Source organism: Boeremia exigua, assembly GCF_020726555.1.
Source record: "Boeremia exigua strain MPI-SDFR-AT-0100 chromosome Unknown C7974scaffold_8, whole genome shotgun sequence".
NCBI lineage: Eukaryota > Fungi > Ascomycota > Dothideomycetes > Pleosporales > Didymellaceae > Boeremia > Boeremia exigua.
In genome coordinates, this window is record NW_025763525.1 from 1,368,034 (window position 1) to 1,383,796 (window position 15,763).

General features: G+C 52.4%; 6 protein-coding genes across 6 annotated transcripts; 4 read left to right on the plus strand and 2 right to left on the minus strand.

Annotated features, from left to right (window-relative positions):
* Positions 1-196: 196 nt before the first annotated feature.
* C7974DRAFT_218606 (uncharacterized protein) lies at positions 197-1,347 on the plus strand. Its single transcript, XM_046137121.1, has one exon. It carries the CDS (start codon positions 340-342, stop codon positions 1,048-1,050), a length of 711 nt encoding a protein of 236 aa, XP_045995619.1. The 5' UTR covers positions 197-339; the 3' UTR covers positions 1,051-1,347.
* Positions 1,348-3,277: 1,930 nt separating this feature from the next.
* Positions 3,278-3,842, plus strand: C7974DRAFT_218602 (uncharacterized protein). Its single transcript, XM_046137120.1, has one exon. The coding sequence runs from the start codon at positions 3,403-3,405 to the stop codon at positions 3,721-3,723; it is 321 nt and encodes a 106-aa protein (XP_045995620.1). The 5' UTR covers positions 3,278-3,402; the 3' UTR covers positions 3,724-3,842.
* Positions 3,843-5,841: 1,999 nt separating this feature from the next.
* On the plus strand, positions 5,842-7,003 carry C7974DRAFT_218842 (uncharacterized protein). The gene is made up of 2 exons (XM_046137127.1): positions 5,842-6,705; positions 6,774-7,003. Exons 1-2 carry the CDS (start codon positions 5,935-5,937, stop codon positions 6,831-6,833), a joined length of 831 nt encoding a protein of 276 aa, XP_045995621.1. The 5' UTR covers positions 5,842-5,934; the 3' UTR covers positions 6,834-7,003.
* A 2,368-nt stretch (positions 7,004-9,371) lies between these two features.
* On the plus strand, positions 9,372-10,424 carry C7974DRAFT_314968 (uncharacterized protein; the record flags this gene model as incomplete). Its single annotated transcript, XM_046138481.1, has 2 exons — positions 9,372-9,603; positions 9,949-10,424. The coding sequence occupies 2 exons, from the start codon at positions 9,372-9,374 to the stop codon at positions 10,422-10,424; spliced, it is 708 nt and encodes a 235-aa protein (XP_045995622.1).
* Positions 10,425-11,055: 631 nt separating this feature from the next.
* Positions 11,056-12,951, minus strand: C7974DRAFT_218677 (uncharacterized protein). The gene is made up of 4 exons (XM_046137124.1): positions 12,595-12,951; positions 12,275-12,541; positions 11,399-12,224; positions 11,056-11,348 (listed from the first exon to the last, which is right to left on the minus strand). Exons 1-4 carry the CDS (start codon positions 12,850-12,852, stop codon positions 11,302-11,304), a joined length of 1,398 nt encoding a protein of 465 aa, XP_045995623.1. The 5' UTR covers positions 12,853-12,951; the 3' UTR covers positions 11,056-11,301.
* A 533-nt stretch (positions 12,952-13,484) lies between these two features.
* Positions 13,485-15,625, minus strand: C7974DRAFT_218753 (C-24(28) sterol reductase). The gene is made up of 5 exons (XM_046137125.1): positions 15,012-15,625; positions 14,447-14,959; positions 13,950-14,357; positions 13,739-13,880; positions 13,485-13,686 (listed from the first exon to the last, which is right to left on the minus strand). The coding sequence occupies exons 1-5, from the start codon at positions 15,362-15,364 to the stop codon at positions 13,675-13,677; spliced, it is 1,428 nt and encodes a 475-aa protein (XP_045995624.1). The 5' UTR covers positions 15,365-15,625; the 3' UTR covers positions 13,485-13,674.
* Positions 15,626-15,763: the final 138 nt, after the last annotated feature.

The window sequence follows — 15,763 nt, forward strand, 5'->3', positions numbered from 1 at the left end:
CTCACACGTACACGTATACGTCAACGTGGACGCAGAGCGTGGCGCCAGCCGTGATGCTGTCCGATGAAAGGTGCCGCCGACGTTCTTTGAGCTCGTTGAGGCGCAACGTTCCTGCCCTGCGCAAAACCTCCTGCTTCATCCGCGATCGAGACCGACCACCTTCACGACGCGACTCGATCGGAGCTGCAACTCTCGAATACCCGCCCGTCACTGAGAGTCTGCGCGAAGGCCTGGGAGACACGAATCCACCTCTTACCCGAGCGTGCCTGTACGGCAATTCGGTATCTCGCGCGATCTTACCCACCAGCCCCGCGCTCGATCAAAATCCACATTGAGAGCATGCAGGCTGCAACGGAGAGGTTCACTGGGCATGTCTTTGCTACCAGGAACGGCTGCATATATTGGGCAGGTCAATTCCTGCATATAGCGCTTCCGAGTGCAGGGTTGGGCACACAACATGCGATGACAGATGTACTCCCAGGAGCTATACAGCGTGTATGGCCAGCTCAAGCAGACATACATGCGTGCAATTGGTGCAACACCGGCTTTTACGTCCCAGGTCCTTTTTCGGCACGAGCAGCTTTAAGGAGCGCAGCCACTCACTTGATGGTAGAGGGTGACGCCGATAGCGTCGTACATGCCGTGTGGCTGTCGCACGCGAACAGCAACAACCTTGACAGCCTTCCAGCAGCCCGCGACCAGCTCAGGGATTGCAGTGCATATTTGGTCTGCTCTGGCAAGGTCGGAGCTTGTTCAAGATCGACTTTGGACTTCTCAAGATTTTCTTGGACACCCTTGATCTCATCGAGCTGCAGCGCTCCATGTATCAGGCAAAGCTGTGCATTGATTGGAAGAGGAGCACCCTCACCCAGCACAAACAGACTGGACATTCGCGCATTATGCAGTGAATCAAGAGCTCCGAGCAGTCAAAGAACAACAGTACCCGCAACAAACTTGGCATCCAGCAGGTGTTTTGAAGGACACATCGATACTATCCCGAGAGGCACGCGCATAGAGTTGCATGAACATTCGGAGAGACTTCAGATCTGAGCGCGCACCATTGATGCGCTCTGTTGTGTATCGAGGACGGAAGTCGAGGCCGGTTTTCACACGGCGAGAGTCGTTTCAATGGTACAGAACAAAGTACATCCCGGCAGCTTCAGGTCTCCGATTTTGTCTGTTCTGCTTGTTCTGCCAAGCACATTGGTCGTCCGGATCTTGCAGTCTTATCGCCAGATGAACACCTATCGTAGGGCCATATGGAAGAGTTGGATGGAAGAATCTGGGGTTTGAAACTCGTCCCTTGGGTCAATGGACGTCATCATCAAAGTGGATGAGCCGAGAATTCATCAAAACTGAGTTCGACCTCAATCTCTCGCGGCGCAAATTGTCTTTACTGCCAGGCACACCCGCGAGATGGACATGGGACGGTGTAGATGCCCGACCGTAAAGCTTGGGAGATACATCTCATGAGATGACGGGGTTTGAACCGTCATGTGGCTTGCTCTGCGCGCAAGCACTACTATCCGGGTCAAGATCAATGGACTAAGGCTTGCATCCTAATCAATCCTGTCAGCTGGTATATCGCCGGCAGAATACTTGTCAGGAGAAATCAGGATTGGTCGTGGCCACCTACCAGGTAACTTACATGATGGGCCCTTTGATATGCAACCCAGTCCCGTTTCGCAACGTTGTACCAGGAGTTTGACTGCAGCTGTTTCGATCCTCAGAGCTTCTATCCGACGGTTGTCTCCAATACTCACGTTCCCCGACCGGTGGCCAATACGATAGCGAATTCCAGCCAATGTCCATACACCTTCGCAGCGCCGGACTATGGCTGCAGCTCCACCAGTATTACTTTGATACATCTTGAGCTGCGTGTCGTATTGCCACAGTTGATGCGTCGTTGTCGCCGTCAAGACATGGCATCGGATTCAGTCGATCATGCAGCATGGGAGAACCTTGAGTAAACTCGTGAGCGTTGCACAATCTCCAGGCGCTACCCGATGCCCATGGTTCCGACTTCTTTCCAAACCCTGCCGGATATCAAGTCTTACAAGAGCGGCAGCAGGTCGCAAGTTCCGCCATTCAGCCTTGAGGTGCTGTGCACACATTTGTATGTTGGATGTTTGCGCGGGCAAACATGCTGGGTCGGCTGCTCAGATCGGTGCAGTTTCGGGCAATCTGGTCACGGACCGTCGCAATGGTGCTCATGCATGGACGGTTGTTCGCACTGGTATCTTCCCGAGTTCGCCGTATATGCCATGACCGTCTGCATGAGCTTGAGCCTCGAGGAAGTTGCGGTCGCCTGCGCAGCGGGTTACTTGATGTGCGAAGACCATCAAATACTTGCTCTTGGCTTCGGCTTGCGCCTACTAGGTCGCCAGGTGTCGGCGAGGTATGTCTAAGCGGACTTCAGCATTGATGCTGCGGCAAGGCTGTCAGGTGTGACTGCAACATGAGGGTCATTTATACCTTGAGCGTCCTTGGTAATCCTTTCTCTTCAGAAGCCGGCGCCTGGGGCCGGGAGATCAGCCGTAAGAGAAACAGCCTTGGGAGACCTGCAGCTTCGCCGTCAGGCTCGACGCGGAAGTGCGGGCAGGACGGGTAGCAGTACACCAGAACTCGAGGAACGCAAGTTGCAATTACTTTAGCGCTTGGTGTCGCCTGGTTCGTCGTCGGTTGTGGCGTCGTGGTGGTATGCTGAGGGGTTGGACAGCTTCCGCGGTCGGGCGTCACCACCATGCGTAGCGCCAACGCGCAGCCCGCAGTGCGGTGGCCCTATTGACTTACCAGTTTTGCACATGGACGTTCTGCAGCTACACGTCCATGAGCTGGCGGGAAAGGAGCACTGCAGAAAGCAAAGTCATTGGAGCAAACATTCCTTTTTGGATGCAGCATGCATTGAACAAGCGCATCACCAGTTGCGGATGCGCGTGAGAACCACACAGTTTCCACATGCGAACGCTTTAGAAAGCCTGCAAGGAACCCCAGATGACACAGATGTCGCGCGTCTGGAAAGGTCATGGTCTGCCTTTCTGAAAAAGCACTTCGGATACCAGCACTGCTCTTCGGTATACCGTAGTCGAAGTGAACTTCAGCGTCAAGCTGAAAAGGTCAGCCATGGCCGCAATGCCCGGCATGTGGCATAGTACAATGCTGGCTCATCATTTTGGGCTGGACTGTTGTTGCAGGTGCACCGCTACTGTCACCTCGAGCGGGCAATCTCTGAGCATGCCCTTCACCGCGCTCAAGCTGGTTCCACACTCACAAACCTGGAGACTACCCATACATCCCACTCTTACAATTACTGTCTATATATATGAGTAATTTTCTAGAGATTATCACCAAATAACAGGTGGCGCTGATCACTGGTACTTCGGGAACACGAAGGCTAACGACATGCAGGGCGTCAGTTCGATCCTCAATTGGATCTCGAGAAGTCATAAGACTTCGCCACCACCGGGGTGGCTTTCTTTTTTGCTATTTTTGCCAACACATCTTGCAACGGCAACCACAGGAACACTTCTGACGCCAGCGCTCGGTATCATCGACTTGCGGCACCACCAATGTCTTAAACTGCATACCACTGGCACCGCTTCTCTTATTGACTGTGCAAATGGTCTCATGAACGATTTCCACATGTCATTGAGCCGGATCTTAGGCTTGCAAACTTGCCCAATTGCCGGGCACGCAACGAAAAATCACTCAGCCGGAACGTAACCTTGAATTCCCTAGCACAGGACATGATCACACTAAGGCAAGCGGCTTGTGCGAAATGCGATTGCATAGAAGTCCCAGAACAGCGGGCGGTCGTCTCGCATACAAACATCTCTGACGGCGTGCGCGCTAGCTGCCGCATCGAGCTATGATACTAAAAGCTCAAAGGATCCAAGCAAACGACATCCGCCGGTGTGACCAAACTTCTCATCCGTCTCGGCGAAAGATACTTAGGTAGTCGATGCATAGGCAAGTAAGGTCATCCGCTGCTCCTCAGTGCTCACGATCTCTATCTACGGCGGACCTTGAGCCCAAGGATGTTGAGGATCAAGCTCCGCTATTGCACGTGGCTGCCCAGGTGAATCGCAATCCAGTCAACTCCGCGTGCAAGAAATCGTTTATTTACTCATAGTTGCTCATACATGGAACAGACGACCCTGTCTATTCCTCTTGCACCGGTGGGCTTCGTGCTGCCGGTTGTATACACCTAGAAGCTGCAAATCTCACTTTCAGAGATCTGGAAGGTCTGCATCCTTCTCCACCTCCTGTACCTCGGCGCGCTCCAATCTGCTGTACCGAAATCAGCGTTCTGTACGCACCACTTTGCGGGCCCAAAGTCGTTGTTTGCGGGGAACGATTCAAGAGTGGAATCGAGGAAAGGTGCCCATGACTGTGAGCGGCAGTCGTCTGCAAAGCTGCGCAAGAGGCGGAGATAGGGAAACATAGAGAGAAACGGTGCTTCGTGAGACGCTGTCTATAAGTGCTTGTGCCTTACTGGGTAGTATTCAGCAGCTCGGCGCTGCCTGTGGTGGGTGACGATGGCTTAGCTTAGTGAGCACGATAAGAGAATAGTTTGTTTTGAAACCCTTCGCATCTCAAAACTGCAAGCTCTCCTCAGCCGCAGTGTCTTTTTGAACATTCTGCCAGTACACAGGTACGTCAACATTGTTATTCTCTTTTCTCCTACCACCGCTGCTGTAGTGGTCGAGGGATACTAAGGAGGGAGCTCGACTCAGACGAGGACCAGCTGGGTGGCTGATGGTTTTTTCGAGGTCGTGATGTCGTGTTCATCGGCAGGGCCTGCGCAGAGAAGCGTGTGCAATTTGAGCTTCAGTGGTTTCCGTTCCGATATGTCTGAAAGAGGTCGAAGCAATCCTCGGGATGTCAGCGGGTATGGGAGTGTGCGAGGGCAAGTAGTCGTTTCAGACGTCAACATGGGGCTATGTAGAGCAGCCAGTCGATGATTGTCATATCAACGAAGGTACCGGGATTACCCAGGCAGGATATTGAGACCCAAAATACTGGGACAGGTTGGTCGTTCAAGGTCATCAAGGCAAGAGGGATCAACTTGAGTAATCTGAGTGCCGTAGACTCGTAGTATCTGATCTTTTGCGCTCTTGCGGGGTTTTGGCCTTGAAGGATCAGTCGCAATGCTTTGTCGGGGCGACTGACTAAGATCCCTTCGATATGCTCTTCGGCAGCGGGTTTGCCCTGGATCTCCAAACCTAGGCCTCACCGATGCCCCGTGGATGTCTATTCATCAAAGCGCTTTTAATGGTACAGTAAATAGACTCTAAGCTTTGTGGCCCTGAAATGCTACTTGTTCACGCCATACCAGAATCAGAGCACGAAGTGAATACCGTTTCCGCAGCGCGGATGGCGCAGATCGTGGGGTCGGTTGTGAGGAGCTCCAAAGACATGATCAAGCTTCACTGGGGTCGATAGTTGTCGGCACATCCAGCATGTAGCATGCCGTCGCTCGCATATCACAACACTGGGCTTCACTTATGGCTACTTAGCAGTCTTATTGAACTGAACTTTTGCCTCAGGGAGATATGATTTTGGGGATTTATAGTAGTCATCACAACGCTACGAGTGTGCGAGAATGCCAAATACATACCCAAAGTCCTCCCAGGTAGCCTGTAGTTAGGCAAATGGCATTAAACAAAGATGCATTTACGAGTCGCAAAGCTCCCTGAATGTCTCAGGATCAACATGCAGTCGAATTAGAGTTATCTTTGGTTGCATGGCGCACATCGGGCCATCGGGCACGGGCCGTCGGCCCTGTGCGGAGTATGCGCTAACGCTAAAGCACTTGCTCGATTCGACATTCCGGGCGACGTCAGCCCTTTAACAGCTGCCTGCCACTTACTGAGTTGCCCTTCTTTATTCAGCTAGATATCTTCGACAGTTTGACTCTCTCTAGCCGCCTTAATGGTGTCTTTCGACCCCACGCTGCTGGACGCCGAGACCGCCCTTGCGATCCTCGCATCTCTGCGTTTGCCGAACGAGATAGCACTTTGCATCTTAGACCAAGCTCAATACTGGATAAAGGATGAGTACAATTGTGAAGAGCATACCCTCCTTATAGATGGTGCCTGGTCGCTGGATTACTCGGCTGTGTACCCGTACCTCTGCGTTCGCGCGTATCCACAGCTTCAAGGACGACATCTACAACTCCGCGAGATAACTTTCACTATCGTCAGCCATGACCAGGGATGGACTACCGAAGATACGCAAGGTACCTATCAGACATCGTCCTGGTTTGAGGTTTCTATAATCCGGCCAAACATGGCCTCATCCGACCTTCTGGAACCTGGACTTCGTCTGCTACGAGATATGAACATCAGAGGGGATATAGTGGACGGCGTCAAAGTTGCATTTGATATCATTCACTCGGACGGTCGTTTTGAACTGGTACGTCGCCCCTCGTCAGATTTCGAACCTCAGAGGGTTCACTGCACAGAGATGATGCAAGTGAACTCGCAAGGTGAGAAAGAAGGCGAATATGCTTGGTATCTGCAAGGCAATGAGGTTGCAAGGAAGAAGTCAGTGTTTGAAGGGGAGATGATAAAGCGATACAGAGTGACCTGGGGCTGCAAACACAATCCTGTGCAGGTGACCAACGAGGGAGCTGGCAGCGGCGATGGCTTTATCGACAGCATAGAAAAAGACGATTACATCTGCGTCTGGGCACGAGCAAAGGTATGTCCAACACCCGCCTCATAGTCATTGCAGTTTCCTATCCCAAACAAAGCTAAGTGGGAGGACAGAGGCGAGGTTGGGAGAACCAGATCTATGGTGTTCGGATGGTCATGCGATACATGATCTAGCTCAACGATGTCGTGATGCCGGCGGTCTCATCGATGAAAATTCTGCGTTCAGGCCAGCAGAACACAGCAGCAGGGATACCGAATCAGTTGCTTGCCCCGAACGCACCAAATCACTAGTCAACAGACACCGGGCGTGAAAAACACTCGGCTCTCAACATTCGTATTGAGATCCACAGCAGTCGGAATCGAGGCTCGGGAAGTGGATCCTGTAACACGCGGACTGCCTGCGGCTGAGAACCCACTTCGGCATAAAGTACCCATGTGGAGTTGGACCAAGTGGGAGCACGATCTATCGCTTGCATGATCTCCTGTAGCTTGCGTATGGCAGACCTCCGATCCGATGAAGGCCAATTCGTTGCCGTCCTGGTTCTTGCGGACCTCTCTCGCGCTTAGATTGGCTCCAAGGCTTGCAAATTCGCAGCGGAAGAACCCGTTGGAATGCAACAGTACCCACTTCTTACCAAACGCGCCACATACGGCGGCTGGTAGAAGCACTAGACCAGATTGCTCCTAGCTATTCTGGCTCCGGCTTGTGCTTTTGCCAATACGTGCAGCGAGCTCACAGCTTACCAACTATCTGAATCTCTTTAATCCGGCGCAACTGAAGTTGAGTGCTGGATGCGTGTGCTTTGCGCATCATCATAGCATCGTTGCAATGAAAGTGGGCATTCACATGGCTCGCCTCCATCAGCACACAAAAACCAGATACTCTTCTATGTGCTATGAGTTTGGCTGTGCTAATGACTCTGGTAATGGTGTACCAGGGCCGGGCGGCTCACTCGTTACTAGTTTGAATGTGCAATAAAGTCCCCGTGGCAATAACTCTTCTTCATTACGGCGGTGGCAAATGATGCACATATCTTGGTAGTCAGGCCAGCGGTCAGCGGCGAGCACAGAAGGTTTCAGGGGGCTCTGCATCGAGTCTCGTGTGCTATGTATCCACAAGGCCGTCTCTGGAAGTGTGCAACGCGCAGCGCGACAGCCTTGAAGAGTCCCAACTACTGCCAACGTTCGAGGGACTCGACTTGCACTACTCATATATGAGTAAATTGACCAAATACTGGCTCATGAGTATTCCTTAAGAATTTAGCTGATATAGCACAGCTACACTATTCTCTCAGAGCGTCTGGCTTTCTGTCTGCATGCCGCGCCGGCTTTATGTAGCCAGCCGACGTTAACCAATCCTGTACAACAGGCTCCCGAATGACGTTTCGTGCCTCGAGCTCCTACTGCATAGGGCTCATGGGACCAGAATTATGAACCCCCATACAGTTCAATCACCGAGCTTTCCCCATGTCGCATGTGCTACTGTCTCGACTGGATGACCTCATACGCTCGGTGGTCGAGTCCCTCAGCCCTTACAGATGGGACTGATCTGTTGTTAACTACTGTGGTTTGTTACAGTGCCGTGCATCCAAGCCGAGACGAGGTAGTCCCCCTGAGCCCGACGGCCTGAACGCTATGCTCTAGAAAATGAGACTCCAGTGCTCAGCAGGTATGGCGATTCATAGCCTGGGTGTCGGACGCGGCCCGAATAACGGCTGAAGGCGTGCTGCTAAGGGCCAGCCCGAGCGCGACTCGTAGAGTAGTGAACTGCCGCCTCAGACGTTGCAGGGCGAGCAGGCTGATCATTTTCTAAAGGGTCTTGATTTGCATGATTGCAGGGCCTTGATGCTGTGCGGGCTTCGTGGCGATGCCGTTCTATTGATGGTGATAACCATCACGAGTTATTTCGGCTCGTCCCTAATGGGAGCTGCGACTTGCTGGACTGGAGCTGCGATCTTCAGTGGCGTCCATTCTCGAGGAGTCGTGGCTTAGAAAATTTTCTACTGATCTGAGCTGGAGGCTAACATTTGAAAGGGTCTCTTTCGTCCAGAACGCACTCAACCCAGGAGCGGCTTTCGCGCATTAGGCGCCGACTGCCGTGTACCTATCCGCGTTGCCAGGGATGGAGGTGCCATCGGAGAACGATAAGTCTGGCGCTCAGGCTTACAGCCTAGATGCCTCGATCTCCACAGTAATATCTTGAGACAAGGAGAGACAATTATGTAAAAGCGTGGAAGTAACCCCCAACCTTCAGAATTATGGCGCAATCGCCTACAGGAGGGAAATCGCCCGAACATCAGCTGAAGGGTATTCGTTAAGTATCTGGCCGATACGGAACAGCTACATTGTCTTCTTGAAGCTTCGGGCTTGCTGTACGAAGTATGCATGCCGCGCCGGCACCAAATACCTAGGTATCAGCCCGACGTTGACCCTTCCGTTCAGCGCATGGTTGCAAACTCCATCCCTCGCCGAGACGATATTTTAAAATGGCGACATGCAGCCATCACGCTAGCGTAATGCCGGGTGACATCGTTGTATTCTAACTGAGCCATTCTTATAGGGTAGCACACCATCGCACCCGCTTCGCGGCACCAACACGTCGGCCCCCAGCAGTTCGCCGTCCAAGCTTCACCATCAACCACCAACTATCATCCACAGCACAACAGACTTTAACAACAGAAATCGCAAGTCGCGCATCGCAGATGGAGAGGAATGTCGGAGACCTATCATTCAACATTTGGACAGCAGATCTTCACCGACGTATCTGCGAGTGGGAGTTTGTCTGGACGTAATCGATTCGAGATGCTCGACGCAACTCAATTCTACCATAGCGACCGCGAATATCAAGCTCCAGGAACACTCCGTCTATCAGGGCAAGACAATAACTATGTTAACGGTCATCCATTCGCATATGCGTCACACAGCGGCCCGCCGTCGCTCCCAAGTAAGAACAAACCTTTCCTACCCCGTTCTTTCCCTGCATTCGACTTTCTTTGGGTCGTTTCGTACTCCCCGGCTACTTTCGCTACTTCCAGTCCCTGCTCGTGGTTTGTACTCCCATTCCTCTGGGTTGCCGATTCTGCATGGCGTCATTTCCGAGGCAAGCACGCAATGTCACGTGAGCACCACACCTAGAGGGACATTCACCAGCTTAGGTAGGTGCCTATGCAGGGCATCTAGGGTGTTTATGGTCTACATGAGCTTTAAGTTATCGATGTGCAGCGATAGTGTTCACACATTCTCTTGTTCGTACATCCCGCCATGGCCCGGTCACTAACGCGCTCCCGAGGTTTGCACACGGTGCCCCCTATGTCGACACACCTCCAGTCACAGTACGACCCCGATGTGAACATCCTCGACGAACTCCAGGGCTTCTCTCCAGTCTCGGCTGCCTACAATATAAACGCATATCGGACCCCTTATCCCGACAGCAATGCGACCTCGACCTCATCAGCTACCAGCCCTGATCGCCAAGGCATGATGGCGGATCCCATTATTGTCGAAGCGGACGAGGACAAGAGAAAACGTAATCAAGCCGCTTCCGCGCGCTTCCGGCAGAAGAAGAAGCAGCGAGAGCAGCAATTAATGGAGACCAGTAGGGAAATGCAAGACAAGACAAGGAAGCTGGAGTCAGAGAATGAGGGATTACGGAAGGAGAACCTCTTTCTCAAGAAGCTTCTCGTCGAGAAGGTCGATCATATGAGTGAGGAGGATCGAGAGGTCCTATTGAAAGTGACAGGAGAGGCACTGAAGAAGGCGTCTTGAGCGCTGCTGCGATCTGTCCTGGTGTTGGTCTTAGTTTTAACAGCTTGAGGGAACATGAACAGCTTGATGGAGCCAGGAGTCAGACTGATCAAACTTTCTTATTCGATCTACAAGGCGAGGAGTTCAGGGTCACTATTCGGATCGATTCTCAGGCGTCAGGATGGGGAGTTCGGAGAGAAATTACGCTACACTCGAATCTACGACATCTTTATGCAACTGCCCAATAACGGTCTTATCGACGTCGTACAGGATGGAGATGCGAACAAGAGCAGAACACAGTCTTGAGCCAGACGCAACATCGTGCTGATCGGCTTACCCCAGTATGCCGGCTCACGTAGACACAGATGGAAACTATTATACAACCTCGCATCACTTAACCATCATGGCATTCCAAGGTTAGTGATCCTCAGATTCAATGCTGAGGTGGCGTAGATAATTCACGGCTTATGTCATTGTCTCTTGCCCTGCTTCAGCGCGCCACGCGTCTGTAACTTTGATAACGCTTGATCTTCGGCCTTGGGCAAATGGTTCACAGCTCTCAGCGTGAGCAGCTAAGGCAGCGGATTCAGTCTAAAACCCAGCGGCTCGGTAGATTTCAACCGGACCAATGATGCTTCGATACCCGCAACGTGCATGCATTTGATCAACAATCTAGAGCTCGGCAGTCAAACAGCGCCCGATAAGCACATGAGCGGCTCGGGACTTGTGCCGAGCCGTGTCCCGTAAAGATGTAATATATATGTAGATATGCAAGTAGTATGTTACAACATGAAGAAGTCAAGACAACACTATTTCAAAATCGCTGAACCGCTAACACTTGGGAAACCCCGCTATGCAGTGTGGCACATAACTTAAAATCTTTCCGCTCAACACGCCCCTACGCACCGTCTAGCTGTCCGTGTCCGGTAGGACCTTGAGACATATCTGCAAGGAATTAGTAAATTTCTCACGACATTTGAACAAATGGTACTCACAATCAACCGTAACAAAAGCCCGATCAACTTCGCTCAGCCCTTCCAAGCAATATTGCAACGTCTCCGCGACATCATGACACAGTCTCAATGGCGCATCCTCGGGCATCAGGATGTCAATCTCTACGCACACACCATCTCCAGCATGATACGCCTTGATACTCTTGAAGCCTTCGACGAGCGGCTCGAAGCGGTACGCCATGAACATGAGCTTGCGCTCAGTGCGATCGTTTGCAGCTTCACCAGTCAAGCGGGCGACATTCTCGAGACACGTGCCTGCCCAATCATAGATGATGAACAGCGAGAGAACAGAGGCACCGACGGGATCGAGCCACCATACACCAACTTTGTGGCCAATCAGCGGAAACAGAAGGGACAGTGTGTTGAAGTAGACGTCGGTCTTGCAGTCCTGCGCCAACGCCTGGACCTGCGTGGTCTTGACGCGTGCACAGCCGAACCAAATCGTGCCTTTCACCACGATGGTAGCGACCATGGCAAAGATGGCAGCGGGCGGTAGTGTCGCGACGTCGTGATTCCCGCTGGGAAGCAGCTTCTTGACAGACTCCTGGAGAATCTGCAGGAAACTGATGACCATGATGATGGAGAACACGAGGATGCCAAGAGGTTCGAGACGTCTGCGGCCAACGGGGAACTTCTTCTTGAGCTTATCCAGGCGCCAGCCTACGAGCCGGTTGGTAGTCCAGATGATAACGGTGCAGAGGAGATCGAGGGCGGAGTCGACTAAGGAGGCAATCAGGGAGAGCGAACTGGACCAGATGGCTGCGACTCCCTTGGCGGCGAGCAGAAGTATGTTGACGAGAACGTTGATCTAACCCTTGTGAGTAGGTCGTCCAGAACAGTCGAGCGTTCTAAACGAACATTGATTGCCCATCTCACATGCTTCGCCGATTTGGCTCGCCTCTCACGTTCGTCGTCAGGCAGGAATGGCTCCAGTGCTTCACCACTGTTCCCCAGTGGTCCCCGTTCCTCAACTACACCATCACCGTCGGTATCCCTGGGATGCATACTATCGAGGATATCATCCGCAAGCGACGTAACAATCATATCTACCTCGAGCCAGTCATCAAGACGGTTGTTCTGCTCCTCGTAGAAAGACCGGATCTTCTTGTTCTCGATGGTCTTTAGCTATTCATCTTCGTCAGCACCTGACCACCAGCCTACTTTCGTTGCAACCATACGCTTTCTTCGCTCTTCCTGTACTTCTCCAGAGCCTCGTGATCCACGTTGTCGATGAGTTTCTTCTTCATCTCCGCCGTCCGGTTGTCCTGGATGGTGTTCTGGATAGCATCGCGGAACCTTTGGCGTGGCTTCATCGGGTTAATTGAGCCATACGCAGCCTCCAAATCGGCGCGGTTGTATCCATTGGATTGCTTGCGCGAGTCCTTCGCGTAGAACGATCCCGTCGTCTCGAGCACGCGGCGTTTACCTCCAACCATCTTCTCTGTTCCTTCCTAGACTTGCGAGTGGGAAGATATTGCGTCCGTAGTTTTTAAAATAGGTACGAAGCGAAGAAGCAGGAGAGAGGTTAAGCACGGCGTGGAAAGCTTCAAATGTCCAAATCTTGGCCCGATGCATGAGACCGCATCATCAAATTGACAAGCACTAGCCTGTTATAGCCAAGAGCTTCTACATCTTATGACGGGGCTTGGTCTGTTCTTTGAACGTCGACCGGATCTTGGTCAAGCTTGCGCTGTCTGGAATGGTGTAAGTTCGCTCTATGATGTCATCCCTGTTAGATCGCGCGTGGCATCACCGTTCCCGTTCCCCGCGTCAACTGCGATCTGCCGCTGCTTGGCAGGCACGGTGGAACCATCGTTTAGTTGGATTGATGTGTGCATTGTGTATACTGATATAGTGAATTGCAGATGTTGCTATTGAGACGTTGGCCTCTCGACATCAGATGTGGTGCGGTCTTGTTTCGGGATGCCTGCAGGCGCTGACGTCACGCGCCTCTGAGCACAGAAAATGATCTTGTTACGAAACAAGTTGACCACGTAGCGCTGCCGACTGAACCGAGAAGCGATCCGGAGAGGTGGGTCCTTAAAGTATGTACGATTCTTGTCCTGCTTATTTCTTGCAGGCTGACCACTATGACGGATTCTAAGCATATCCCAGCTTTTCTTGTGAGAGCATCATTGAGATGCACCACCTCTAAGATCATCTGCTTTGCTCCATCTGCATCTCCTGCGAAACTGAAAATGAACTTGTGGACTCGGCATCTCGATATTATGCTCTCAGGACCAATTCCAAGGGCCGCACTAGATGACGTACTTTGGACGCGTCAGTTCTCGAATGTCGCGCGCGCCTGGGCCTGTGACTTACTGGAATGAAAAGATAGGGGACCTCCTTCTCGTACTGAGTCCAGGCGTCTCCGTACTTTCTGCGACACCTTGCAATGTCCCTCCGGGCTCGGTGGATGATCATGACCATGAAGAAGACAAAATAAAACCAAGGAAAGGGACTCCTGAGAAACTGTCAGTACCGATGTCACAGGCCAATGGGGCCAGGATGCGAGCGAAGCCGGGGAACCTACTTGAATCCTGTAATGAGACCCCAGGACATGGCAAAGAACATATCGGGAACATAGTTTGGCTTGCGTATGATGGCAAACCACCCATCCACCATGATACGATCTCCAGCGCTGGTCTCGATGACGCGGGGTTTCTCGATGACCGTCCAGGGCATGTGAGGGAACGCCTTGCGTTTGATCAGCTGCCCGCGCTCCTGTTGACGGAACGAGTTCTTCTGGCCATTCGACGAGTCCCACATCCAGTACATGAACAAGTACACGACGGAGAATGCCAGTAGTGAGAGTCGGTTCCAGCGATACTCAGACGGTGCATGGTTGGCCAGGTACAGCGCGCAGTGGCAGTAAGTAAACGGTACGCCGGCCATGTTCCAGAAAGTGAGGATGAAGCCGAGCTTCTCAAAGTACATGTCCCTATTCAACTCGTTAGCACGGAGTTCGAGCACAAGAGAAGACATAGGCAGAATAAGTGCGATTGCAATGCTTTACGTCTGCATGCTTACCAGGATGTAATGATCAACTGCTCGCCTTTCGCACACCCATTTGCGTAGAGGAAATGTGCTCCCATCAGGAAGACCACCTCCGCCGACACGTAACCGTATGCCTCGTACTGTCGCACCGCCACGGAGGCGGTGGTGAGGAACAGAATGAACCACGGAATGCGGACCTCATAGAACATCTTGAAATCCAGGATGCCAATCCGAGGATTCAGCTCGGCGCCCATGAAGAAATCGTATATGGGGTATCCAGTCAGTCGATGAGTCCTCCCTCGGAAGACAGCCTGAGCATAGACGATGATGCTGTTGATGAAGCCCGAGAGGATCGCCACTGTCATGATGGACCCGAACTCGTCGATGAGCGTGTATAGAGGAAAGACCCCGATGATGTGGAGTGCAGCGGCGATGGAGAGAGTCGCGTACCAGCTGGTGTAGGCTGAACAGTAGTACGGGAGCTTCTTGCCGCCTTCGTGGCGCAGAGGCCGGCCCTGGCTCAGCACGCCGGGCATGTAGCAGTACCTGGAATACGTCAGACCGCGGAAATCCGAGTGTTCAAGGGGGCCCAACTTACATCAGAGCCTCGACGATGAAGAAGGTCCAATACACAGCCCAGGCTTTGGCTGTGGGGTATGCTCCTTTGTACACGAGGTGAGCCATGTGGTGCGCAAAGTCACCCCAGGTTTGGCCGGCTTCTGGCGTGGGGAATTGGCCATCATAGTAGGTTGCTCCAATCCACATGTACCACATCAGGAGGGGAAAGCCAACCATCAAAGATGCTGCTCCAAAGGAACCACCGAACTCGAATTCGTCTGATTCGCCATCGGTGTATTTGGGCTTCTGCTCAGACTCATGTGAAGAGGCTGGAGTTGTGCTTGTGTGCGAATGAGACGCGCTCCGATCCTTGATCGTGGTGGTCACCCCCATGCTGGATGCACTGGACGGTAATGAACCTTAGGATTGTGGAGCAATAAAGCGTAACGTAATATGGATGGAGAACGGTGTCTCTGATAGAACAGGCAGACACAAGAGCTGTGTGTTTGAAGAGCTGGAAGACTCGAGGAAGGCATGAAGACTCTAATATATGAGCTGACACAACCCATCTGGGTCCACTGTCATTTCGCGGCAATAGAACATCACGGCAGGCCTGATTGCCGTTTAGGAAGTTCTAGATTGATTTCAGGGGCCAAATGCTACACAAACAGCAACATTTGGGTTGAACGAACATAATCTCTGAGTTGGTCATGGCCGACAGGAAGGTCACAGCGAGCCGCTAACGCCGCAGCGTCGGTGGGGCGGGCATGCGACAGCGAGCCAATCAGAAAC

Coding starts and splice junctions, on each gene's coding strand:
- C7974DRAFT_218677 (XM_046137124.1), bottom strand. CDS start 12,852: ATGGTTGGAGGTAAACGCCGCGTGCTCGAGACGACGGGATCGTTCTAC. Junction 12,225..12,274: donor ATGTGAGATGGGCAATCAAT/GTTCGTTTAGAA, acceptor CACAAGGGTTAG/ATCAACGTTCTCGTCAACAT. Junction 11,349..11,398: donor GGCTTTTGTTACGGTTGATT/GTGAGTACCATT, acceptor AATTCCTTGCAG/ATATGTCTCAAGGTCCTACC.
- C7974DRAFT_218753 (XM_046137125.1), bottom strand. CDS start 15,364: ATGGGGGTGACCACCACGATCAAGGATCGGAGCGCGTCTCATTCGCAC. Junction 14,960..15,011: donor TTCATCGTCGAGGCTCTGAT/GTAAGTTGGGCC, acceptor GACGTATTCCAG/GTACTGCTACATGCCCGGCG. Junction 14,358..14,446: donor CAGTTGATCATTACATCCTG/GTAAGCATGCAG, acceptor CGAGTTGAATAG/GGACATGTACTTTGAGAAGC.
- C7974DRAFT_218842 (XM_046137127.1), top strand. CDS start 5,935: ATGGTGTCTTTCGACCCCACGCTGCTGGACGCCGAGACCGCCCTTGCG. Junction 6,706..6,773: donor GCGTCTGGGCACGAGCAAAG/GTATGTCCAACA, acceptor GTGGGAGGACAG/AGGCGAGGTTGGGAGAACCA.
- C7974DRAFT_218602 (XM_046137120.1), top strand. CDS start 3,403: ATGCAGGGCGTCAGTTCGATCCTCAATTGGATCTCGAGAAGTCATAAG.
- C7974DRAFT_218606 (XM_046137121.1), top strand. CDS start 340: ATGCAGGCTGCAACGGAGAGGTTCACTGGGCATGTCTTTGCTACCAGG.